This window comes from Phyllostomus hastatus, unplaced genomic scaffold (genome assembly GCF_019186645.2).
Source record: "Phyllostomus hastatus isolate PE091 unplaced genomic scaffold, TTU_PhHast_1.1 phas_scaffold_93, whole genome shotgun sequence".
In the NCBI taxonomy this organism is placed as follows: domain Eukaryota; kingdom Metazoa; phylum Chordata; class Mammalia; order Chiroptera; family Phyllostomidae; genus Phyllostomus; species Phyllostomus hastatus.
In genome coordinates this window covers 21,417,221-21,441,999 of record NW_025334042.1, presented here as the reverse complement: position 1 = coordinate 21,441,999, position 24,779 = coordinate 21,417,221, and the positions used below count along the sequence as shown (strand labels likewise).

Sequence of the window (24,779 nt, the reverse complement as noted above, 5' to 3'; positions counted from 1 at the left end):
CAACCCAGGCATGTCCCCTGACTGGGAATCGAACCTGCGACACTTTGGTTCACAGCCCGCGCTCAACTCACTGAGCTACACCAGCCAGGGAACAGGGTTTTTTTTATTATTATTATTGTTTTATTATTTTTTATTTTTTTTCCCCCACATTTTTTTTAAAAAAGAGTTTATTTTCTTTTAGAGAAAGGGGGAAAGGAGGGAAAAAGAGGGAGAGAAACACCAATTGGTTGCCTCTTGCACACCCCCAACAGGTAATCGAACCGGTGACCTTTCAGTTCACAGGCCAGGTTCTCAAGCCACTAAGCTATTCTTTATATTTTTTTATTGTATTTTTTTCCATTACCATTTATCCTCCAATAAAATCTTTTTAAAAAACTTATTAGCTTGTATGCCATACCAACACAAGTCACAGGCTGGCTTTGACCAGCAGGCCTTGGTTTACCAACTGCTAACCTAAACAGTATATTGTTGTATTTCATTTTGCACTGTATATAATCTGTTATAAGAATATAACATTTAAAGTTGGGGAAAATTTTTTTTTTTAAGAATATAACATTCATTCTACTGATGGACATTTGAGCTATTTTTTTTTTAAATGTTAATTTTTTTTATTGTTGTTCAAGTACAGTTTTCTGCCTTTTCCCCCCACCTGAGCTATTTTTTGTCTGTTTGCCATTATAAGCAGTACTGCTATGACTTTGTTCAAACTTTTGTTTTTGTGAGCAAGAACATTTCTAGGGTATAACAGTGAAATTGCTGAGTGATAGGGCTTGTTTTGTTTGTTTATAGAGTCAACTATTTCTCACATTTTTAAATTGGGTTGACTCTCATCTTTAGTATGGTTTGTCTTTCCTTTATAGTTTGTTCCTTTTATATCTTGCTTAGAACATCATCTAGTTCCTTTGATTCTTTTCAGAAAAACCCATGGTTTTGACTTCTGATTTTCCTATCACCTGTCTTCCCCACCCCACCCCACCCCGCCCCAGCTTTCTGGAGATTTTTAAAAACATTTATCCCTGGTATCTTACTGCATGCTTGGTGGACTTTCTTAAATCTAGAAGCCCATCACCTTCCATGCAGGGAAAACGTTTTTGTATTTCTCTTTGATAAATTCTTGACCTCTTTTCTCTTTCTTGAACTCTTAATTTGATGTCAGACCTTGGCTTTCTTGTTTTGGCTTTCCTAATTTTGATCTTTGTACCTATGTTATTTTTCTTTTTGCTTCAATTCTGGTAAAATACACATAATATGGATTTATCATCTTAATTACTCTTAAGTGTGTACAGTTCAGTAGTGTTAAATACATTCATATTGTTGTACAACCAATTTCCAGAAGTCTTTTTATCTTACAAAACTAAAACACTACCATTAAACAGCAAATCCCATTCTTCCTTCCGTCAGCCCCTGGCAACCAGCATTCTATTCTGTCTCTATGAATTTGAATATTATAGGTACCTCATAAGAAGAATCAGAGTATTTTGTCCTTTTGTGGCCAGCTTATTTCAATTAGCATGATGTCCTTAAAATTCATCCATTATGGTGGCATGTGTCATTACTTTATTCTTTTCATTGTGCAGTAATAGTTCATTGTATCGATATACAGTAGTCCTCTCCCTTATCCAAAATTTTGCTTTGTGATTTCAGTTACCCATGTCAACCATGATATAAAAATAGTAAATGGAACATTCCAGAAATAAACAGTTCACAAGTTTTAAATTACATGCCATTGAGTGGCTTGCAGGGGGTGTGAATCGTCCCTTTGTCCAGCATATCCACACTGTGTACGCTACCCAGCTTTTAGTCTTTCTTGGTTGTGAGGTTAGGTGATACTGTGTCACAGTGCTTGTGTTCATGTAACCCTTATTTTATTTAATAATGGTCCCAAAGCACAAGAATAGTGAGGTTGTCGATTTGTATATGCCAAATAGAAGCCGTAGAGTGATTCCTTTAAGTGAAATAATGAGTACAGTACAATAAGATACTTTGAGAAAGAGGCAATCCACATTCATAAAACTTTTATTACAGTGCATTGTTTTAATTGCTCCATTTTATTATTAGTTATTACTATTAGTTAATTATTAGGCCTGACTTACAAATTAAACATTATCGTAGGTAGGTACAAGTGTGTATAAGGAAAATCATAGTATATATTGGGTTCGGTACTCTGAAGTTTCAGGGGTTCTTGGGATTGGTCCCTGTGGATAAGGGGGAACTACTGTTCCACATTGTGTTTATCCAGTCACTTGTCAATGAACATTTAGATGGTTCTTATTACCTTTGGACTATTATGAATAATTCTACTGTGAACATTTGTGTATAGGTCTTTTGCAGACATGTTTTCCTTGGGTGTGTACTGAAGAGTGAGCTGTGGTAACTCTTTAAGTTTTAACTTTTTGAGAAACTGCCTATTTTCCTAAGTTGCCACACCATTTTACATCACCACCCTCAATGTTTGAGGGTTTCAGTATCTCCATATCATCACTGACTTCTGTTATTGCCTGTCTTACAGATTATAGCCATCCTAATTAATAAGAAGTGGTTTCTCGATGTGGTTTTCATTTGCATTTCCCTAATGACTAATGATGTTGAACATATTTTCATATATGTTTGTTGGTCATTTTTATATCTTATTTGTAGAAATGTCTATGGGTCCAATTTAAAAAAAAATTATTTACTTTTAGACAGAAGGGAAGGGAGGGAGAAAGAGGGAGAGAAGCATTGATTCGTTGCCTCTTGTGCGCCCCCAACTGGGGACCTGGCCCACAACCCAGGCATGTGCCCTGACTGGAAATTGAACCAGCACCCTTTCAGTTTACAGGCCGGCGCTCAATCCACTGAGCTACACCAGCCAGGGTTATATAGGTCCAGTTTTTAAAAGATTTTTTTTATTGTTCAATTATAGTTGACATTCAGGTAGTATATTAATTTCAGGTTTACGGCATAGTGGTTAGACGTTTGTATAACTTGCAGAGTCTTGTAGGTGCCTGACCATCTATACATAGTTATGGACTACACTCTCTATGCTGTACTTTGCTATAAGTACAATTTTGAAATATGTTTTTACTTTAAGGATAATGAAGAGTTGAGACAAGTTAGTTGCCCGGTTCCTGCAGAGGATGAACAGACAGACTGTACCTCTGCCCAGCAACTCAATATAAGTACCAGTCCTTCATGTACAGCTGAGCCTCCTGCATTAAGGTACAGGTTTTGGTATAGAAGATCTTGTACATTAAGATTGCTTTTTCTTCTGATCATTTGCTTACCTGTTTCTGTGTGCTGTCCCAGGTCTAACTAACATCATGCTCTTTTTTCCTTAGTACAACTCAGCAAGAAAAGGATCTAATAGAGGATCCTACTGTTCAGAAGGATGTTCTCAACCAGACAGCTATGTCAGTTTCTTCCCCAAGTACTGCAAAGCCATCCAGGACAAATACTGCTTCACCATGCAACAGTAACATAAATGCAGCTGTAACTGTGGCCTTGCAGGTAACTTGATCAGTTTAGTTTATGTGAGGAAAATAATACGTTAAATAATGAGAAATTTCTTCCCCATGACTCTTTGCTATAGCCAAGTCATTTGGAAATAGCCCAAATTAGGGGTGCCTGCATCCAAAAAACGCTAAAGGATTTTAAAGTGAATGTGAAGAAGTGGTGAATTTTTGTCATGTTGAAGGAGTGAAGAAACTATTCACTCTGTTTCTTTTGATTGCTTTTTTGTTCTGATCATACTATTATAGTTAAGCGAAGCCTCTTTCTTATCTAAGTTATGTTGTGTGTGTCATTTTAGGGCTAGTACAAAAACGTATCTGTACTTTCACATTCTTGTATTTTTACATTCTTAATTAATTAGTTAATTAATTAAGTATAATGCTTAAGTCTGTGGAACCCATGAGGGACCACTCTCATTTATATTCAGTTTTTGGAATAATTTTTATAATTAGGAAAATACAGAAAATCAGGGGAAAACAAAATTTACTTGTAATCCTTTCATTTATTGATATAACTAGTAGCATTTTGGTGTAGCTCTCTTTTCTCGGTAAAGAACATTTTATCTTGTGACTTAATAATAACAGTAGTAATAGAATAGCAGCATACCCTGTGTGCTAGGACCACTGCTCAAGACTTCTTACGTGCTTCATTCCATTTGCACAACACCCCTGTTGTCCTCCTTTTTCAGATGAGGTAATTAAGACTTTTAGTTATTAGTCTTCTATTAATATATAATTGGTTTCCCACTACTTTGCAGAGATTCTTATAATATCCTCCTCAGGATACTTTGTAGCCAGGGACAAAAAAATGAAATCATTTTATTTCATCATATGGATAGACCTCTATTAATTTAGTCTTTCCTTCCTTGTTAGACATTTAGGTTGTTTGCAGTTTCTTTCATCACTATAAACAATGCTGACATGAAAGTTCTTCAGATAAATTCCTCAAGTGAAATTATTGTTTCCTATATAAATTGCAACTTTCTATTATTTTCAATAGACATACTTTTTTAAAAGATAGTACTGATATACTTTCATATATAGAATTGTATGTGAGAGTACCTATTACCCTTGCCTAGGAAATAATCTTATTTCCTAGAAAATAAGGTTAATACTATCCTTTTTGTACTTTTTTACTTAGAGAATGTGCACCATAAATATTTTTTGTTTATCTTCATTTCAAAGGAACCCCGAAAGCTGAGTTATGCTGAAGTGTGCCAGAAACCCCCTAAAGAGCCATCCCCAGGTCCTGTGCAGCCACTACGAGAACTTCGCTCCAATGTAGTGTCTCCCACCAAAAATGAAGAGAATGGAGCTCCTGAGAAGTCCGTTGAAAAACTACATGAGAAGCCAGAAGCAAGGGCTAGTAAGGATTATTCTGGTTTCCGAGGCAATACCATTCCCAGGGGAACAGCTGGAAAAATCAGGGAACAGAGACGCCAGTTTGGCCATAGGGCTATACCTCAGGGAGTGACTCGACGTAATGGCAAAGAGCAATATGTGCCACCCAGATCACCAAAGTAAAAACAAACAAACGAAAAAAAAACTATTCAAAACCTCTCTCTCTTCCCATTAAACTTGAGCCGTGGCTATATTGAACTGTTTTGGAGGGGAGTGGGTAACCAGAAAGGAAACAGGAAAAAGTATATCCTTAAATCATTGTGGATTTTGGAGTTGTGAGCAGTAGAATCCCAAAATTCATCTCTGAAGTGATTTTAAAATGCTGGAGGATTCTAATCAGTATAAATATATATATATATATATGTATACATATATGAAATATAATTTTTCTATTTTTGTTTTTGATTTAATTTGCAAAGATCTGCCTGGAATCAATTTTAAGGGTTCAGATTTAGCTTGGGGGGAAAAACATTACACATACTTAAGTATAGGAAATGAGGGAGTAAGAGAAAATATTTTTTGAAGAAGCATTTCTGTAAAATTAGAAATTACTTTTTTTAATCTATTTAAAGTTTGGCTTGGAGAATGCCATCTCTGCCTCTATGGCCTTGTGTTGCACAGCAGATCAGTGGCTGGGCTGTCTGTTGCGGTGTGAGTGTGCACAAGAGTGACTGAAGCCAAATCTTGTCGTGTTAGTAAATGATTTGAAAACTGAATGTAATACGTACCTGAGTAGTTTCTTTTCCAGTTTGATATGTAGTCTCTTTTTTACCTTACTAATATTTCATTCAACAAGCTTTTAAACTCTGATTGTACTTGGAGATATGACTGCCAATCAGTTTGATACTCAAGGAAAGATGGGGGTTATTCAGATAAATGAAAAATCTGTCTTAGATATGAGTAGGTAGGTAAAATGGACTTCACAGGTTTAAACTGGCCTGCCATTTTCCCCCCCAAAAATAGGAAATCGGGGTTTTTTTGTTGTTACTTTGTTATTCTGTTCTTTGACTACCAACCCCCCAAAAGCAAAATAACCAAACATCTACATGATTGTATGTTTCTAACTGCCTTGACCAGTCTAGTCAAATCATCTAACTGTGCTAGATTGCTGAGCTGAACAATGAAATGTTTTGCTCTTCTGTTCATGTATTTAGAACTTTAGATCCCGGAATGGTAGGGCAGATCAACCCTACAGTTAATTTATTTGTGTTAGTGTTGAAGATGAAATACCATAATTGACTCTTAACATGTTAAATAGTGTAGAAGTAAAAGAATTTAGGCTTAATTTTGGGGCAACTTGGGGGATACTTTTTCTGTTTACAGTGTATTTATCACCTGCCTTTCTTCCCTTCTCCCCCCACCACCAAAAAAAAAATTTTTTTTTTTGGAATTTACAGAGACAGAGCCAGCAAGTAAGGAGATTTTCGAGTTAATGTGAGAAGGTAGTTAAAGAAAATTAATACATAATTTCTCAGTGAATAAAGTTGTAGCTTTCATATTCAATAGGCAAATTTACATGCTGGTGTTTAGAAAATGGCTAAAATATTAAAAACCATGCTGGATTAATCTGTTTTAAGTCATCCCATTTTCTGAGTTCTGTGTAAGGCAGAGTTTGTTCTCTTTTTAGGGATAGTTTGTACTAGTAATGACTGTCCCTTAAGTTAGTGAATGACATGTACAAACCGAAACTGTAATTTGTGAACACTGGAAAGCACCATTGTGACATAGAGTAAACACCTTAGTAATATATTAAAGCGAATGTAAATGGTGGTAAAAATTATATTACTGTGAAACTCATCTTCCAACTCTAAGTTAAGCTTTGGAGATTTGTATTAATAGGTAACTGTTCAGAGCTTTGAAAACACTGCACATTTCTGTACAAGCCAGAATTATCATTTCTTTGTAACTTATTCAGCTTGGCAATTGCTTTTGGTTCGGTAGGTCAATAACGTGATACACATTTAAGTAAGGAGAATCATTTCTACACACTATTTTTTTAAATCGTCTACTAGATGAAACATACGATTAAACTACCTGTACTGAAATTTGGGGGAAGTTTAGGTCCTTTTTTTTAAAAAGTATTAATAATCATTGATTATATCTGTGATAAAAGTGCTTATTTTGGTTTACTTAGATAATGCTGCAGTTGGTGGAAATGATGAACATTTAAAGTGTTAACACTCTGTGAATGCATTGGATTTAAGAGAATAAACATTTTGTAAAAATCTCTTGGTAAGGTTATAAACTTAATTATTGCACTTGAAATGAAACATTACCTTTTTTTACAGTGTGTCACAGAAGTGGGCTTTTATTACTTGTATGCTTGTGTGACTTAATCCAACTTTTGAAAACTAAGTATTCTAATTGAAACACAAGAAAAGAATCTTCTTTTTGAAGAAAGCAAGTGTACTTTTGCTTTTTCCCAAAATGTTACTGGAAGTAGAAATTTAAAGACATGACCTTATAAAATGTCTTATAAAATATATTGTTTTAATTTAATTTGCCTCATTACAACGAATAGTTCCCATTTTGATGGGATGTATAGGGAAGAATAAATTTGTGTATATAAAATATATATATTCACAGTATGTATTTAGCATTTATTTTATTACAGCAGATTTAAGGTTTGTATCTAAATGATACCTATGAATTGTGTGAAACCGTTGACTTTTTGTAACTGACGAGGGTTGGGCGTTCATTGTAGTCCTACTATTTATTTGGTTCTCTAGAAGGAGGAATTTAAATGTCACATTTTCTTCATTTTATGGCTTAACACTTCCTTGGGCTATTGGAGGCTAAAAGTAGATACAAAGATTATTGAATGTATGGTACAGTGGTCCTTTGCCATAGTTCTTACTGCATGAAGAGAAAAGGTTCACCACCTTGCACTTAGAGAAGGTACATAGAGATACTGTAAAACTCGATCTCCATTTTCTTCTGTCCTGATCATTAAGGTTTTCGTGATGTCTAGGGCCTGTCTCTAATCTAGTAACTTCATTTTTGCAAGTATAGACACTGGCATTCAAAAGACTGATTCATCTAAAAAGTTTTTAAACTGGATTTTGGAAGAAGATAAAATCTTTCAGTGATATGGTTTATTGTTGTCATTTTATGTGCTTGATTTGCATGTGATCAGATGACATGCAGATTTTTTTTATTTATTTTTGGTTCCTAAAATTACGGTAGCTTGAATATTGTTTCACATTCCTTTTTTCTTTTTTAAATAACCATGTTGGCTTTGCAAAAGGGTTAATGATGGAATATTAGCATCTGCTGGAGCAGAAAATAGTATTTAAAAGTTACTAAATACTTTCTCTCGTTTTCCTAGTTATGGCCTTAATATTTAATCCTTTGGCTTAAATGCCCACTGGTTTCACTCTGACACAGTTGAACAACACTGGGCTTAGGACTCTGATGTTTGTGTTGGCCGAATGTGCTAGCCACATTTTAAAGGTATCCATTTTGTTTTACAGAAAAGATAAAATGTGAGATGACAGTATATTCCTTTTGAAGGATTTTTAAAATATTAGTTATATGATGGCAGTTTTTATTTTTTTAATTTCCTGACAATTTGGTGGCTATAAAATTTAACATTAGGCTTTTGGGTGTATGCTGCTTTAGCTTGTCTGAGCTTCCAAGAAGATACATAGACATTTCAATTTTCATTAGCTGAATGAGGACATTTTAAGAACTTGAAAGAAAATTTGTTTTCATGTTGAAAATAAATTCTCTTTCAAAATTCACCCTATTATTAGATAAGGTAAAGGTGGGGTTTTTTTGTTTTTGTTTTTGTTTTTTTTAAGCTGTGAACTTATGATTTGCTGAGTAGGTGGTTCCTAAAAGTGTAACTCAGATACTAGCAGGCTATGTGCAAAATAAAGTGGTTTTGTTTTCAGTTTTGCAGCACAAAATACTGATTCACGTTGATTTTTTTTTCCCTGATTCATGTGCCCCTTGAGTGACATCTCCTAATGTTTGGGTTTGGGGGGGTGGTCAGAACCAGTTATCTGGCTTCTGTTTTATCCATTGCTTAGGTTTGTTCCTGTTGTCAAAACTGCACCCCCCCCCAAAAAAAATGGTGTGACACTGCTCATGCATATTATGTTAAAATGAGTACATCCTGTATTTGTATTTTTGTTTTCAACATTGCCAAGGTGCTATGGGAAATTAAAGTAACAAAAATTAGAAAATAAAATTATTTAAAAACAGGACTGGTTTGCTTTTCTCCAGGTGGTTTATGTCTAATGACTATTTGTATTTAGTTTTCAATAATTTTATATGTTGCCCACTCTCCACTTCCATCACTGCTCTGGTCTCAGCAGGTTTTTGTTTTGTTTTGGGAAGGGGAGGCAGGACATGTGATACTGTGTCTCTAAAGTGAGGGCAGAGGCTGTAAGGTCCAGCTTTCTGATCCTGGGGTTTTCTTAGGTTAGTTTTTTGTGAGAAGCAGTTACTGAAGGGGAAAAATTTATAGGTCAGTGTTCAGCTTAAGGGTTTTGCTTTTATTGAGCAAAATATGGCCTGACTTGAGTATATAAATTCTAGGCTTTTAAACTTACTTTCAAAAGAAAACCAGTAGGTTTTCTTCACCTTTCAACTACATCTTTGCTTTGATTGAATCAAAACCTAAAGCTAAAGGGTTTTAGAAGATTTTTAAAGGGGAAGTTCACTGAGAGATTGAAAAAGGTGTTTTAAGCTTTTTAAAAACTATAAGACAAGCCCTGGCTGGCATAGCTTAGTGGATTGAGCGCGGGCTGCGAACCAAAGCGTCGCAGGTTTGATTCCCAGTCGGTTGCAGGCCATGGCCCCCAGCAACCGCACATTGAGGTTTCTCTCTCGCTTTCTCTCTCCCTTCCCTCTCTAGAAATAAATAAATAAAATCTTTAAAAAAGTGCATTTCTTAAAAAACAAAACAAAACTATAAGGCAAAACCAGAAAAGCTGAGCGAATCTAGCTTTTTAACAGCTGGTGTCTATAAGGTGACAGCTCATCTTTTTCTTGAATGTAGTCCGCCCTTACCTGCCAAATTTGCTTTCCGTGGTTTCAGTTAACAAAAGGCAGCCATGGTCCAAAAATATGAAATAAAAATTCCAGGAAAAAAACAGTTCCTAAGTTTTAAATTGCATACTGTTCTAAGTAGCGGTAGTGTGCCTGGAATGTGAGTCATCCCTTGGTCCAGCACATCCACACTGTACATGCTAAACAGCCATTAGTCACTCTGGGTCATCAGATCTACTGTCACTGTATGCAGTGCTTTTTTGTTTGTTTTGTTTTCTCAAGTCTCCCTTTATTTAATAATGGCCCCATAGGACAAAAGTAGTGATGCTGGCAATTTGGATATGCCAAAGACAAGCCATTAAGTGCTTCCTCTGAGTAAAATGGTAAGTACAGTACAATGAGATATTTTCAGTGTTTTTACTGCCTACCAAGTTATGTGATGAGTATGAGGTAACAGATTTAAAGTGATAATTAGCTGATTAGTAGCATTTCCCCTTTAAACAGCTAAACCTTTAGTTTGCTCAAGTTGTTTGTCTTAAAGTTGCTAGTGTCAGTGAGCGAAATGGTCCCATTAACAACAGGTTTACAGGGTTACCTGCTAAGATGGTTTTCGGGCCATATGTCAAATTGTTGCTAAATTTATTTGGCCAGGAGAGAGGGATATAAAACTTAAATTTACCACATTAGAAACAGTATTTTTAATGGACTAATAACCAAATTGGTAAACTTAATTGTGTAGGCTTTTGAGTTGTATTTAAAATGACCGTATAACTGTGCCTTGTTAGAAAATATTAACCTAAGTATGTCTTTTAAGTTTCAGAATGCTTGGAAATTTTTATGAGTTCAACATTACTAGTGAAGGGTTATGAATTTTCATAAAAGTCTCTGGAATGAAAACTGTCAAGGGGATCTTTAGTTTGTACGGTGTTTAAAGGAACTAGGATGTTTTCATTTTCTGGTGGTGTTAAGGGAAGGAGCAAGTTACCTAAATGTTACCTTAAAATTCATTTTTGGTAGCTGTTAATGCAGACCTTTGAAGTTTTACTTCTCTCCTGTTTCCTTTGAATACCTATTGTATTGGACTTACATGAACCATGATGGGACTCCAACCTTTAGTATTATATAGGTTATTTATCTTTATACATTTGTGTTTTAAATGGTGTGTCTGAGTTCTAATTTTGCTTATTTTGCATTTCAAATTTTGCCTCCTTTTTGCATTCGAAGTAACCTTGTCAAGACTGAGGGTATTGACTTAGTATTGGAGCCTGTCAGGATGGGTGAGATATTTACTGTTCGCTGTGTTCCAGGTACTATGTTAGGCAGCAAAAATAGATTCCTGCCCTTACTGTGCCTAGCATGAAATAGTCATGACTATTAGCTATAGCATGACTATTTCATGCTGAGCACATGAAGTAATTGTAAAATTAGACGAGTAGTATATGTGAAAGCTGGAATTAGAATCTGTGTGACTGGAGTGGGGGATGTTTCAAGGATGGAATGCTTCCCTGCAAAACAGGACAGATATCTGAGTAGTAGTTAATTAGGTGAGCAGGAGGGGGATGATCCAAATGAGGGAACAACCTGTACATACCATCTTGTGATGCATTAGAACAATTGTGTTCTGTCAATAAAGAATGAGGAACATTCCATCTTCCAAGCTGAGGCTGGAGAAAGAGGTTAAGAGCCAGACTCCTAGGAATCAAAATTTGTGCATTTTGGAGAACAGAGGGGAGACCAGTTAGGCTGTATGTGATGTTGACAACAGTTGGAGCAAAGTGGAATGTTTGAGAAACATCTAGGAATAGGACTTGAAAGGATTAAATATGGAGGGTGAGAAGGAAGGCATCATTCTTGAGTTTGGGGCTTTGCCACTGGATGGAAGTTTGACCTTACAACTTAAGGTTATAATTATATCCCTAATTGGATACATTGGTAAAGAAGCTTTTGTGGGGAAGGGGCTGTGTACAGTTTTGAGATGATTATGCTTGTTCTTTGCAGAATTTCTGATAATCCTAACAGTGATGAAATGGGTGCAAAAATAATACCTAAACTCATTAATTACCATTAAGTACAAAAAGATACTTCATCTCTAGCATAGGGTAGTGTTCTGTAGATTACATTTTCTTTGAGTTAATTTTCAAAGTGTTAGGGACAGGGCTAAAAACTATTTGGTTTTTATCTGCTCGTGTATCTCCAAAGTGTTGCTACCTTAATTCCAGTTACCTTAACTCACCTGGGCAGTTTCCAGGTCACCAGTTGTGCTGAGCACTCAACATGATTTTATTCAAGACTTAATGTCTCCAGTCCTCACCAATAAGGTCTGTCATATATTGGAGAGGAATAAAAAGCATTAAGCTTGTTACGACTTTATTACCTCCAAATGTTTCTTTCTATTGTCAACTTGCCATTTTTCTATCTGTAGATCTCTAAAAGACATAATTCATGCCTGCCTCAGCAAACCAATTGTGTGCTAGAAATAATGTAACACCCATAAGCATGGTTTGAAGGTGGTACAATTTGAATGTGTATCAAACTCCTCCCCACCACACACCTTCTTGAATGAAATTGTTGTCTTCCCCTAGCTATAGCCAGCTGTGCTACTAATCTTGGTATTTTGGGTTGGCCAAAAGGTCCATTTAGTGTAAGTTTTCATTTTCACCAAAAACTTATTGATTTGGGTATTTTGAGTATGTCAATTATCTCCTGCATGGTAGAATGTTGGCTGTTCTCAATTAATGTCTCAATCCGATCGCCATCAATTTCAACTGGTCTACCTGGATATGGAGCATCATCCAGGGAGAAAGCTCCAGCACAAAACTTCACCAACCACTTTTGACACATTCAGTCGTCAACAGCACCTTCTCCACACACTGTACAAATCTTTTTTAGCATTTCAGTTGTGTTACCTTTCTTGAAATAATAAAGCATAGTATGCTGAAAATGTTGTGTATTCTCCTCCTCCTTCAAGATTAAAATAGCTACACAAAAATTCTCCAATTTTGATAGTTTTTTTAATGCATGCTATATGACAGCTGTCACAATAAATCAAAATTGTTTCAAATGACAACTAAGTGCTACTAGAGCTGTTTTATGGAAAAAGACCAAACTTTCTTGGCTAACCCAGTATTTAGGCAAGTCATTCAGCTCATTTACTCATCTGCAAAATTAGGGAGTAATAGCAAACACTCTTCAAAAATTATAGATGTAAACATAGAAAATTAAAATTTTAAAACAATTTTGTTGTGTCTTACCACTTTTTATTGTGGATGTATGGCCATTTGTGCAGCACACTATTTTTCATCAGTATTCCGACTCAGAAAATACCCACAAACTAACCCCATAACCGTAATTGTTCCATGTTGATCAGGGGTGTCACATTCATTTTCACCGGGGGCTACGTCAGCCTCAAGGTTGCCTTCAAAGGACCAAATGTAATTTTAGGACTGTATAAACGTAAGTACTCCTTAACTGTTAAGGAGTTGAAATTACATTCTACTCTTTGAAGGCAACCGCATGGCTGATGTGGCCCTCGGTGAAAATGACTTTGACGCCCCTGATTTAGATCTTATATATCTAAGTCAAAATACTAGGTGCACGGGATACCAAAATTATGAAATTCCTACCCTTAACTTTGGAATCAAGCCTTTTAAGTCAAAATATCACTAAAGTGTTTTGAATGCTTTGATAGTAAGAAAACAGGAAATGGTGATCCGCCCTTATGGTCAGGGAAGGCATTAGCTTTTGAGCTCAAGTTTCATCAGTATGTGTTGGCTAAGTAGGCAAAGGAAGAATGACTGGCATACTGGTAATGAAAAGTGTAAGCAAAAAAAGCCACCCTGGCTGGTGTAGCTCAGTGGATTGACTGTGGCCTGCGAATGGGAAGGTTGCTGGTTTGATTCCCAGTCAGGGCACATGCCTGGGTTGCTTTCTGCCCCTGTGCCCAGTTGGGGGCATGTGAGAGGCAACCAATTGATGTCTCTCTTGCATATTGCTGTTTCCTCTTTCCCCCTCTCTTCCCCTCTCTCTAAAAATAAAATCTTTAAAAACAAGAGGAAAGGCATACTTTGGGATCTGTAGAGCATAGATTTCAATAGAGGGAGGAAAGAAAAGTTGAATTTCCTTTGTCAAGTCACCAATTGTTTGCTAAGAAAATGAGTTTTCATTTAATTCTGTAGGGAATGGAAAACCACGGAAGGTAAACAGGTTTATGGTTTGATATCAAATTGAGGACTTGACTGGTGGTTATGTAAATGGTTTGGGAAATGATTGTCTAGGTGAAAGTGATGTTTGGAATTCAGGGAGCAGCAGTTAATGTCGTGAGATAGGATGAATAATTCTCTCCCACAAAGATGTCCAAATCCTAATACCCAGTACCTATGAAAGTTACTTTTTATAGCAAAAGGGGTTTTATGGATGTGATGAAGCATCTTGAAATGGGGAGATTATCCTGGATTATCCAGGTGAGCCCAATATAATCACAAAAGTAACTCTTCAGAGGAAGGCAGGAGATCCAAGCCAGTAAGTAGCAGGAGTTGTGATGGTGGAAGATTAAACTGATGCATCTGTGAGCCAAGAAATGCTCGCAGCCTGTGGAAGGTGGGAGAGACAAGGAAAAGATTCCTGAATGAACCAGCACAGGCAACACCATTTCAGCCCCATGACATTTATTTCAGATTTCTGATCTCCAGAACTCTCATCTCAGATAATGAATGTGTTTTTCTAAACCACTAAATCTGTGGTAATTTGTTACAGCAGCGATAGGAAACTAATCAGAGAGAATGCAGGTATATGGAGGTGGAATGGACAAGGATTTGTATCGGGTTGGAAGTGAGAGTGTGGGGAAGATTTTAGGGTGCCTGTGAGACATGACCTGACACGTCCTAAATAAGATCAGGGTACAGAGTGAGAGGAGGGTTAAGTACAGAAACTTGGGGAATATCAAAATTGGATGGAGTATCCATATTTTGGCAAGGTTGGGAAGAAACTCATTTACTGCTACGGAAGTATAAATGGATAAAACAACTGTTTTGGAGAGCAATTTGACTCTTATTTAGAGAAAGTAATGAGCATATTCTTGTAACCACAATTCCACTTCTAATTTGTATATACCCTGAAAAGACTACTGGACTTTATCCATGGAGACCACAAGAACATTGCAGCTTTTTTTCTTTTAAACGATGAGAAACTGAAAACAATTTTCATCAATAAAATAATTTTAGTATATCCTGTAATGGAATGCTATGTGTCACTTAACAATGAACTGGAGCATCTGTGTGTCAAAAGAAATGTTGAAAACAAGTTAGGTTAATGTGTTTAGAGTTTGACACTTTATAGTTTAAAACTTACTATGTTGTTTATGAATATGTCCAATAAAAATGTACTAATATGCCCTGGCTGATGTGGCTCAGTTGGAGCACCATATGGTGAACCAAAAGTTCAGGGGTTTGATTCCCAGTCAGGGCACACACCTAGGTTGCCAGTTTGATCCCCACTTAGGGCACATATGAGGCAAGTGATCATTGCTTCTCTCTCACGATCTTTCTCTCCCTTTCTCTCCCTCTCTAAAATCAATAAGCAAGTCCTCAAGTGAGGATTAAAAACGTACTAATTTGAGAATGGTACGAGCTGCAAGATGGTGGATGCCTTTTAAATAACTCTCTTTGGGGGAAGAGGAGGAAAGTGATTAACGTTAGGGATGCATATATTGGGCCTATAGTGTCTTTAAAGTTCTGAAGCAGAAATAGGTGGTGAGATGAGTACAACTTTTAAACATATAAAAGATAGGCAGAGGAAAAGGAGTTTCCAAAGGATCCTGGCATTGAATGTTTTGACAAGAGAAGGAGAAAAATGTTAAAGGATGAACCGCCTACCCTTCATGACAGAATGGATGAAACTGGAAAGTATTATGCTAAGTGAAATAAGTGAAGTGGTGAAAGACAGGTACCATATGATCTCACCTATAACAGGAACCTAATCAACAAAACAAGTAAGCAAAATAGAACTAGAGTCATGGAAATAAGGAACAAACTGACAGTGACCAGAGGGGAGGGAAAAGGGGGAAAACAGGATAGAAGGGAAGGGTCTAGTCAAGGAACCTATAAAGGACCCATGGTAATGGACAATGGGGTGGGGGCATCAAGGCAGGAGAGAGCAAGGAGGGAAAACTGGGATAACTAATTGAACAAAGAAAAAGGAGGAAATGTCAACGTGTGGAGATGTTCAAGGTAAAGGCCACATAAGTGAGATGACCATAGAGGCCATTGGATTTAACACTGGGCACTTCGGTTAACCACTACCAAACTGATTCAATAGACAATGGGAGCCCGATAACAGAGGGTTGAAAAGAGGTTGGGGGATACATAGGGGATACAGCCAGTGGCCCACTTTTAAATGTGCAGTGGTAGAGCTGGACCCAAATGCATAGTCTTACCCTAACCCGTTCTCTTTCTCCCCCACTTTTTCCTACCATGCCCCGTCTACTAGCTGTGTGCTGGCTTCTTTCTCAAGTGGGCGCTCTCCACGTGACAGGAAAGACTGGCCAGCAGCATTTCTATGTTCAGATGGTCCTTGCAACAACTTCCGGATGAGGAAAGATTCTCTTCCCTGGTATCCGTGTAGCAAATCTTGCACACAATAGGACAAATCAACCTCAGGAGTTCTGGGCTTTTATGACCTCATAGCTTATGATCTTCAGAGATTGAGACATGATACCCTCAAAATCTATATATTACTAGGTATTTCTTATCTGTTACTGCTAAAATTCTATTTCCTTGATTTCCAGTTAATTTTTAAATCTTTATATGTTTTTAACTGTTTGTTAGTTATTTTTATTAGGCTGTCATTTTTTGTTCACTGGCAGGGCTGTTTTTTTAATGTTCTGGATATTTTATTTTCTCTTAACATAATGGAAATATTGACTATAATTATAATGATATTGATCATAATTTTTAATTGATTTTGAGGCTGTATCTATCAACCTTTTCCTGTACTACCTTTTTAGGAAAACCTTCCCTATCCTGAAGGTAAGTATTTTTCTCTCTAGTTTTCTCTAATACTTTAATAATTTTGCTTTTAAATTTTAGCTTTTAAATACATTTAGTTCATTTTGGTACATTATGCAAAGTATTTAACTTTTTTTCCTGAATAGTCAGTCATTTGCCAACCATTTGTTGAATATTTGGTATTTTCATTCCAGTTATGCATGAGTCCGTTTCTTCGATATTTATCAAATTCCTTTTATCCTATATCTGCATTCATGAAACCCCATTTTAATTCTATAGCTTTTTAGTATATTTTGTTATTTGAAAGGGCAAATTGCTCCCCTATGGTGTTTTTGTTTCGAATGTCTGGCTATTCTATTTATTTTTTAAAAAGAGGGAAAGGGAGGGAACGAGAAAGAGAGGGAGAGAAATATCGATTTGAGAGAGAAATATCTATTGGTTGCCCCTTGTATGCACCCCATCCGGGGACTGAACCTGCAACCCAGGCATGTGCTCCAACTGGGGATCGAGACAGACCTTTCACGTTGTGGGATGACACCCAGCCAACTGAGTCACACTGGTCAGGGTAGAATGGCTATTCTAATGAATTTTTCCTTTAATATGAATTTTAGAATCACTTAATAAATTTTGTTTAAAAATTCTGTTGAGCCCTGGCTGTTGTGGCTCAGTGGATTGAGTGCTGGCCTGCGAACCAAGGGGTCTCCGGTTTGATTCCCAGTCAGGGCACATGCCTGGGTTGCAGGCCAGGTCCTCAGTAAGGGGCACACAAGAGGCAACCATACACTGATGTTTCTCTCCCTCTCTCCCTCCCTTCCACTCTCTCTAAAAATGAATTAAATATTTTTTAAAAAAATCTGTTAATGTTTTTATGAATATTGCATTGCACTTACAGGGAATTTTGGGACAACTGACTGAACAAAAATTTTTTTCAACGAAACATATATTGAGTCATGTCACTAAAGAATATGCATGTTCATCTTCTCTTTCATCATATAGACTTGATTTTTACATTGATTAGTGTTCCTGCATGACTTTTTGGTTTTGAGGCTTGTTGCTTTTTAGTATTTTTACTTTTTCTTGACTTTCTGTAAACATTTTATCTCTATTTAAACTTTAGAATCAGCTTGTCATGTTGTGATTTAGAAAGTTACAAAAGCCCTGGTTGGTGTGGCTCAGTGGATTAAGCACCGGCCTACAAACCAAAGGGTTGCTGGTTCAATTCCCAGTCTAGGGCACATGCCTGTGTTGTGGGCCAGGTCTCCAGTAGTGGGTGTGTGAGGGGCAACCACACATTGATGTTTCCCTCTCTTCCTCCCTTATTCTCTAAAAATAAACAAATAAAATCTAAAAAAATGAAAGAAGGTTACAAAAGATTTTGATAAAGATTGCATTAGGTTTTGTAAATTAACTTTTGGAGTTGTTTTTTAAGATTTTGTTTATTTCTAGAGAGAGGGGAAGGGAGGGAGAAAGAGAGGGAGAGAAACATCTATGTGTGGCTGCCACTCGCGCATCCCCAACTGAGGACCTGGCCCACAACCCAGGCATGGATCCTGACTGGGAATCGAACCTGCAATGCTTTGGTTTTCAGCCCGCACTCAATCCACTGAGCTACGCCAGCCAGGGCAAAACAACCCATTTTGTACTCACAGTTCCAAAGTCCAGGATGGTGTGCCTGGGTTTTCTGCCCAGCAAATTCAATATGTTCAAATGAATAAATGATGGTATTTTAGTTGATTCTCTTAGATATCTGTATAGACAATATTTCCAATTCCTCAACTACTGTAATTCTGAAACTTTAAGATTATAGGTTCATGTTTTGAAGCACCCTCTTTCCTACATATACATCAATGTTAGGTAAAGTAGAAAAAGATAAGATTACAAAAATATGACCTTTAAAAGAAATTAAAATTTTGATTCCTTTAAAAAATGTTTAGTTATGAAAACTTTTAAATGTATACAAAAGTATAAGATAGTATACTTAACATGCATATTCCCATCACCTGCCTTTGGTTATGCTCTAACATTACTTCATCTATACCCGTATGTTCTTCCAACCCCACCCCACCCACATTGTGTTACTAGGAGACAGATCTCAAGCATACCATTTAATCCATAAATATTTGAGTATGTTTTTCCTTTAAAAACTATTAAAGTTACATAGTCACAATGCAATTACCATATGTACAAATATAACAATAATTCCTACATATTTAGTGTTTAAGTTTTCCTGATTCTCATACTTTTTTTATTAAATCTCTGATTTATAGGCTCCACTCCATTCTGTTTATTTCCTTAATAATTCATTTATGATCTATGAACTTTAAATGACACAAAAACATAAAGCAGTGAGCATAGAGCCAAACCTTTTGTCCTATGGGATTTGGGGGCCAAGAAGAGGCAAAATAGGCTATGAGTTTCGATCCAGCAGGGAAACAAGAACTAAACTCGTTCTGCATGAAAGAGGGAGGAATCAAGGAGTAGGCTTGTTGCCTGAGATGAGGGGCTGTAGTCAGACTCCCAGGTGTGAGCACTGGCCAAAGCAAAACAACCTGCTGCCCCTGAGGAGAATTCTTTAATGAAGCTGGAGCATGAGAAAGTGGAAAGATGCCATTGGATTGAGAAAGGGAACTGAATCAAGCCCTTTTCTTTAAGTTTGGTGACTACATTGGCTATATCCCCAATATTATCGTGGTGCAAGTACTTTGCATAATCAATTTAAGACACGGTACTTAAAAGGGGCTCCAGAAACCTGGAAGAAGGCAAATGACTATTAGGGAGTAACTCATTCACAAGAAATGAGCCTATAATGGAAATTTCCAAAAACATGTTACAATCACGATGGCACAGTATGAATCTCTATAATTCTCCTCCATAAAAGCTAGTTTATTTTTCTACTTCCTGCCAGCATTCCATTTAATGCAGTGAGAGAAGATGCCTTTTCTTTTAATCACACCAGTTTCATGTCACAACACATCTAGGAGGAGAACCTTCCTCCTAATATTTTCCCAAATCTTCCTACACCGAAGAGAACACATCGTGTACTCCTCCTTCCTGCACTGTTTCAGATGGACGCAGTAACATAGAAATCTCTGTGTCACTCCTGTGATGTTAGTTCATCTCACAAGAAACTTGTGTGTGTGTGTGTGTGGAATGTCTTCTAGTTGATTACAGAACTTTCTTATATATATTGTTTCAATTGTAGATAGGATTCATGTAACCTAAATTTTCCCAGTATTCAGTTTAGGGCTACAAGTGAGAGCCTCGTAACATGAATGCAAAAACTGTTGCTGCTGTCTGCAGGTGAGAGACTCCTTGACAAAACCCTTCTGTCCTCCGCCCAACAGGCATCTTTGGCTATTCCTAGGAGGTAGACCACAAGTCTACCATGCTGCCACTTCCTGCCACCACCTTCAGGACTGTGTCCCATGCTTTTGTTTGCCAGCCTTGCCCCTGCCACGAAATTCTGAAAGTGTAATTGTCCAAGAACCTAGCAGAGTTCTCAGGATTCTCCTCATATGTCTCCCGTTTCCCAGAATTCTGCCCTCTCCCCTCAAGAAGACTTTCTTTTAGGTCTCCTAGCGGGGATGAGATGATATGCTAATCATGCCTTAGCCACAAAGGAAGTGGGGTGTCTGGCATTTTCAACCTCTATGGTGGTAGCTGGACTCTAGACAAAGTAGAAAGAAGAGGAAATGAATTTTAGGTAGGCAGCTCACACCCTCTATCACAGCCCACTGAATTGTGGCAAACTTTTATTCCCTTATACACAAATAAAAATGCATGTAACTCACATGAAATCTCATCCCCTCCCTCAAAGGGAGGCCACCCCAATATCACGCAGCTACCTCCTCCAGTTCCAAGTCCAAGACCTCTGGGACTGTGCCATCTTCCTCCTTCCGTGAAATGAGTCCTCATAGACCAGCCACTGGGGTTACAAGACCAGTTAACTGTCTCTGACACTTCTGATAGGCCAATCGTTCTCCAAGGGCGGTGATGTCACACCAGCAGCATGAGCGTCACCAGGGAACTGGTTAGAAATGTAAATTACTGGGCCACAGCGGAAACTTAGGAAATCAGAAACTCTGGCTGGACCCAGCAGTTTGTGTTTTAATAACCTTTCCATGTGATGCTGATGCTGAAGTTTGAAAACCACTGCAAAACACCATGCCAGATAAGAAAGTGTGTGTAATATCCCATACAAAAAAAGGAAACATGCAATACACTGTTCCTGAGCAGATATCATGCCCTGTTTTTATCAGCTTTTGCTTTGTAATAAACCAACAAAACTTAGCTGCTTAAAACGGCAACCATCTTGCTCATGTGCATTGGTCATTTGGGCTCAGCCTGTCTCACTTGTGCACCTGTGATCATGGGGCAGTCTATGGCCTCACTCATCTACCTAGCAGGTGCTTGGGTTTGTCCTGGAACAATGAGGGTAGTTGGGCCATGTCTCTCCTCGTCTCGGAGTCTAGCTCATGTTCACTCACAAGACAGTGGTCTCAGAGCTCCCAAAAGCAGAGGGGGGGCCAGTGCACAAGGACTCTGCATGTCTGCCAGTCTCTGTGACACTTTTGCTCTTGTCTCACTGGCCGAAGTAAGTCATGATGAAACCCAGTGTATTGGAGGGGGTCTACCTAAGGGCAGTGAGTACAGTGTGGTGGTGGAGAGAGAGGGTTATTGCAGACATTTTCGCAAACAGTCCACCGTACAGCCTGACAGAACTAGTAAGGACGCCCTACCCTGGCAAAGGGAGTATAAATGTGATAACTAGTCCGGCAGCTTCTAGTCCTGACCTCAGAGAGTGTCTCAGTTACCCACTGTCCTTCAATGGCACACCTAAGATAGACATTAGGTATACATCCTTAGGGGCTGCAGAGCTTTGGCAGCTGTTTTCCTGTGGCTGGGAGCTGGGAGTTTGGGGGCTGCTGTCAGAGTTGAACAATTAGAGCTGGTTAAAGCCAGGTGTGGCGTGTCTGGCACTACATTTGCTGCAAAAACTAGTGGGCTTCCAGACTGTTTAACCCAGTCAACTCTATGTGCTAATAAGTCAGGGAAAGATTTTGTTTAGACCCGTGCTGTCCAGCAAGGTAGCCACAGGTAGTTGTTGGGCCCCCTAAATGCAGTTAGTCTGAACTGAGATGTGCTATTTCATTCTACTTCCTAATGTGCGTAGCTACTGAATTCAGTTTAATACTACACATGTGGCTCACATCATGTTTCTATTGGCCAGCACTGGTCAGTCGTTAGGCTTGAGAATTTCTGTCTCTCAGCGAATATGTTTCTCCTGTAGTTTAAAGGTCTGTCCTTGAGACAATTTGAAGTAAATGACCTCAGGGGGAAAATACCACCCTAAATCTAATTTTTTTTCTGCCAAGCTTGTATTCTTTGCTAAAATTGCCCTATCACATGACAAAGTGTTTAATGAGAGATCCTGAGGCTCTTCAGAGATTTGGAGCCTGAACCCTTTCCATTTTATCACCTGTTCAATTGCTCGTGTTCTTGCTTCTGTTTATCCTTGCCTTCATTTGGGCACAGAAGAAGTTGGCTTCCTCCAGCCAACAAAGCTTCACTCTATCATAGCTGGATTGCAGCCTGAAAAGCTTATTAGCAAAGCCAAATGTCTCCACCTCCTCAGTCAGGACCTCAGACTGTTTACATATTCATACATATTGTATGAATTCATAGTCAACCCACCCCTGCCCTCAAATCCTGAGTTTTTCCAATCATTTGCCCTAGTGAAACATTTGGCGCACCTATAATACTACCTTTTTTGGGTAACATATTCAGTATCAGATGTAAAGCTTCAGACTGTAAATAACAGAATATTTAACAGAGGTTTAAATCCATGTCCTTGTATAGCAAGAAGGAGGAGCCCCAAATAGGTAGTTTCACAAGTCGTCGTTTCAGCAGACCAAGTCTGTCAAGTTCTAGGTGACGTCTTTGGATTTCTCTCAGCTTTCCTGTGGTTGCGAGATGACTGCTGGCACACTGAACAGGACAACATCCAAACACAGGAAGGAAATAAAGGAGCCATTTTGCCTTGCGCCTCTCTCCTCAGGGAGGAAAATCCTCCCCAGATGTTCCCCTTCCAATAGTTCCCTTAATGGATCACACACCTGCCAAGGAGAGTGGGAACGTGAACATTTGGCATATTCAGCCTCAGTAGGCGTTGCTGTGCTTTGCTGGCAAGGAGAAGGGGGTGAAGGGCTTTAGGAGGACGAACAAGGCCTTTCTTGTAGTAGTCTATTGCTGTGTAACAGACGACCTCAAACTTAGTGGCATAAAAGGAGGACTGTTGTATTATGTTCACAGGCACTTGGAGGGGGCGCAATAGGCACAGGTTGTCTGTGCTCCACATTGTTTCAGACGTCCGCTAGGAAGACTCACATGTCCAGAGGCTGAAATCACCAAGGCTAGGATGACTAAAGCCCAGGCTTAGCTGGAGCCATTGGGCAGAGCACCTCCATGTGGCTGCTCCCTGCATGGCTGCTAGGTTCTCAGAGAGGGTGTCCTGGGAGGGGAGGGTTCTGAGAGGGGGTCTCTGAAGAGAGCATTCCAAGAGAACCAGGGGAAGCTGCATGGCCTTCTAGAACTGAACCTCTGAAGTCATGTAGTATCATCACACAGTGTTCTGCTTGTCCAAGTAGTCAGAAGCCCACCCAGATTCATGGGGACAGGACAAGGACCTAACTTTTTGATGGGAACAACGTCAGTGAATTTTCACCCTAAAAAAACCACTGCAACAGTTTCTTATGTAAACCAGATGGCATACATACATACATTCCCACAAATTCTCCTTACATTATTGCGGTTAAAAGGAAATACCAAACTTGACCTTTTTGTCACAGTCTTCCTTTTTTTCAAGCTGAAATTGTTTTCTCAAATTTTTTTTCTTCCAGCCTATAATTGATAAATTGACTGGACATTCATAGTGGATAAATGTTGGGGGTCTGTTCTTTTAAAGAACAACTTTTGGATCGGCATGGAAGTGAGATGAAAACACCAGAATCCCCCAAATTTAATTCCAAGGGGAATTATGGAATTAAAAAAAGAGACTGAAGCTCTGGTTGGCGTAGCTCAGTGGATTGAACACGGGCTGTGAACCAAAGTGTCGCAGGTTTGATTCCCAGCCAGGGTACATGCCTGGGTTGCAGGCTATAACCCCCAACAACTGCACATTGATGTTTCTCTCTCTATCTCCCTCCCTTCCCTCTCTAAAGATAAATAAATAAAATCTTTTAAAAAAAAGATTGGATACTTTTAAAGAAAGCATATGAGTGACAATTTAAGCATTTGCCCAGTAGTTCCTGATAAAAGGACACAAATGTTTGCATCTTTCTTATATTGAAATATTGAATTAAAATATTATTTGTGGGGTACCTATTAAGTCATACAATGAAAAGGATAAAAAGATAAAGAAGACTGAGTTTCCCTCTAGCAAGTAGTTAGAAGTCTAGGCAGGAGTAACTGGATTTTCCCTCCACTGTCATAAATGCTAGAACTGAAATAGAAACAAAATTGCTCCTGGCAAATGGGACCGGTAAATCCCAATAAAAGAAATGGCCTGTTTTCACATCCCTATAAATGGGTAGGTGTCGATCAGGGTAAAATGCAGGAAGAGACAAAACAAAGACAAACACTACTAAGAGAAGAGAGCTGGAAAAGTATAGCCACGAGTCCCTGAAGAGTCCTCGCACACGAGTTCGTAAAAGGTTAAATAAACGCTGCGTGTTCACACCATCTACCCTTAAACCCATTTCGTGTTGGAGAACTCCGGGAGGCGGGTTTGGGTCGTCTTTTCAGGAACTTCCCAATAGAGGGCGCCGTAAATCCGCGAGTTCCGAGTTTGACCGGATTGTGGAGGTGGAGCGTCCCCAGCCCGGGGGCGGGG

The 24,779-nt window shown here is 38.3% G+C and overlaps 1 protein-coding gene across 5 annotated transcripts in view; it reads left to right on the top strand.

Annotated features, from left to right (window-relative positions):
* Positions 1–9,100, top strand: part of LARP4 (La ribonucleoprotein 4) — a 71,723-nt gene extending 62,623 nt beyond the window's left edge. For all 5 annotated transcript variants that reach the window (XM_045829117.1, XM_045829116.1, XM_045829119.1 and 2 more), the window contains exons 14-16: positions 3,071–3,198; positions 3,318–3,486; positions 4,674–9,100. In XM_045829117.1, coding sequence (XP_045685073.1) covers positions 3,071–3,198; positions 3,318–3,486; positions 4,674–5,012 — 636 coding nt within the window. In that variant the 3' untranslated portion in view covers positions 5,013–9,100. The remainder of the gene's footprint in view (positions 1–3,070; positions 3,199–3,317; positions 3,487–4,673) is intronic.
* Positions 9,101–24,779: the final 15,679 nt, after the last annotated feature.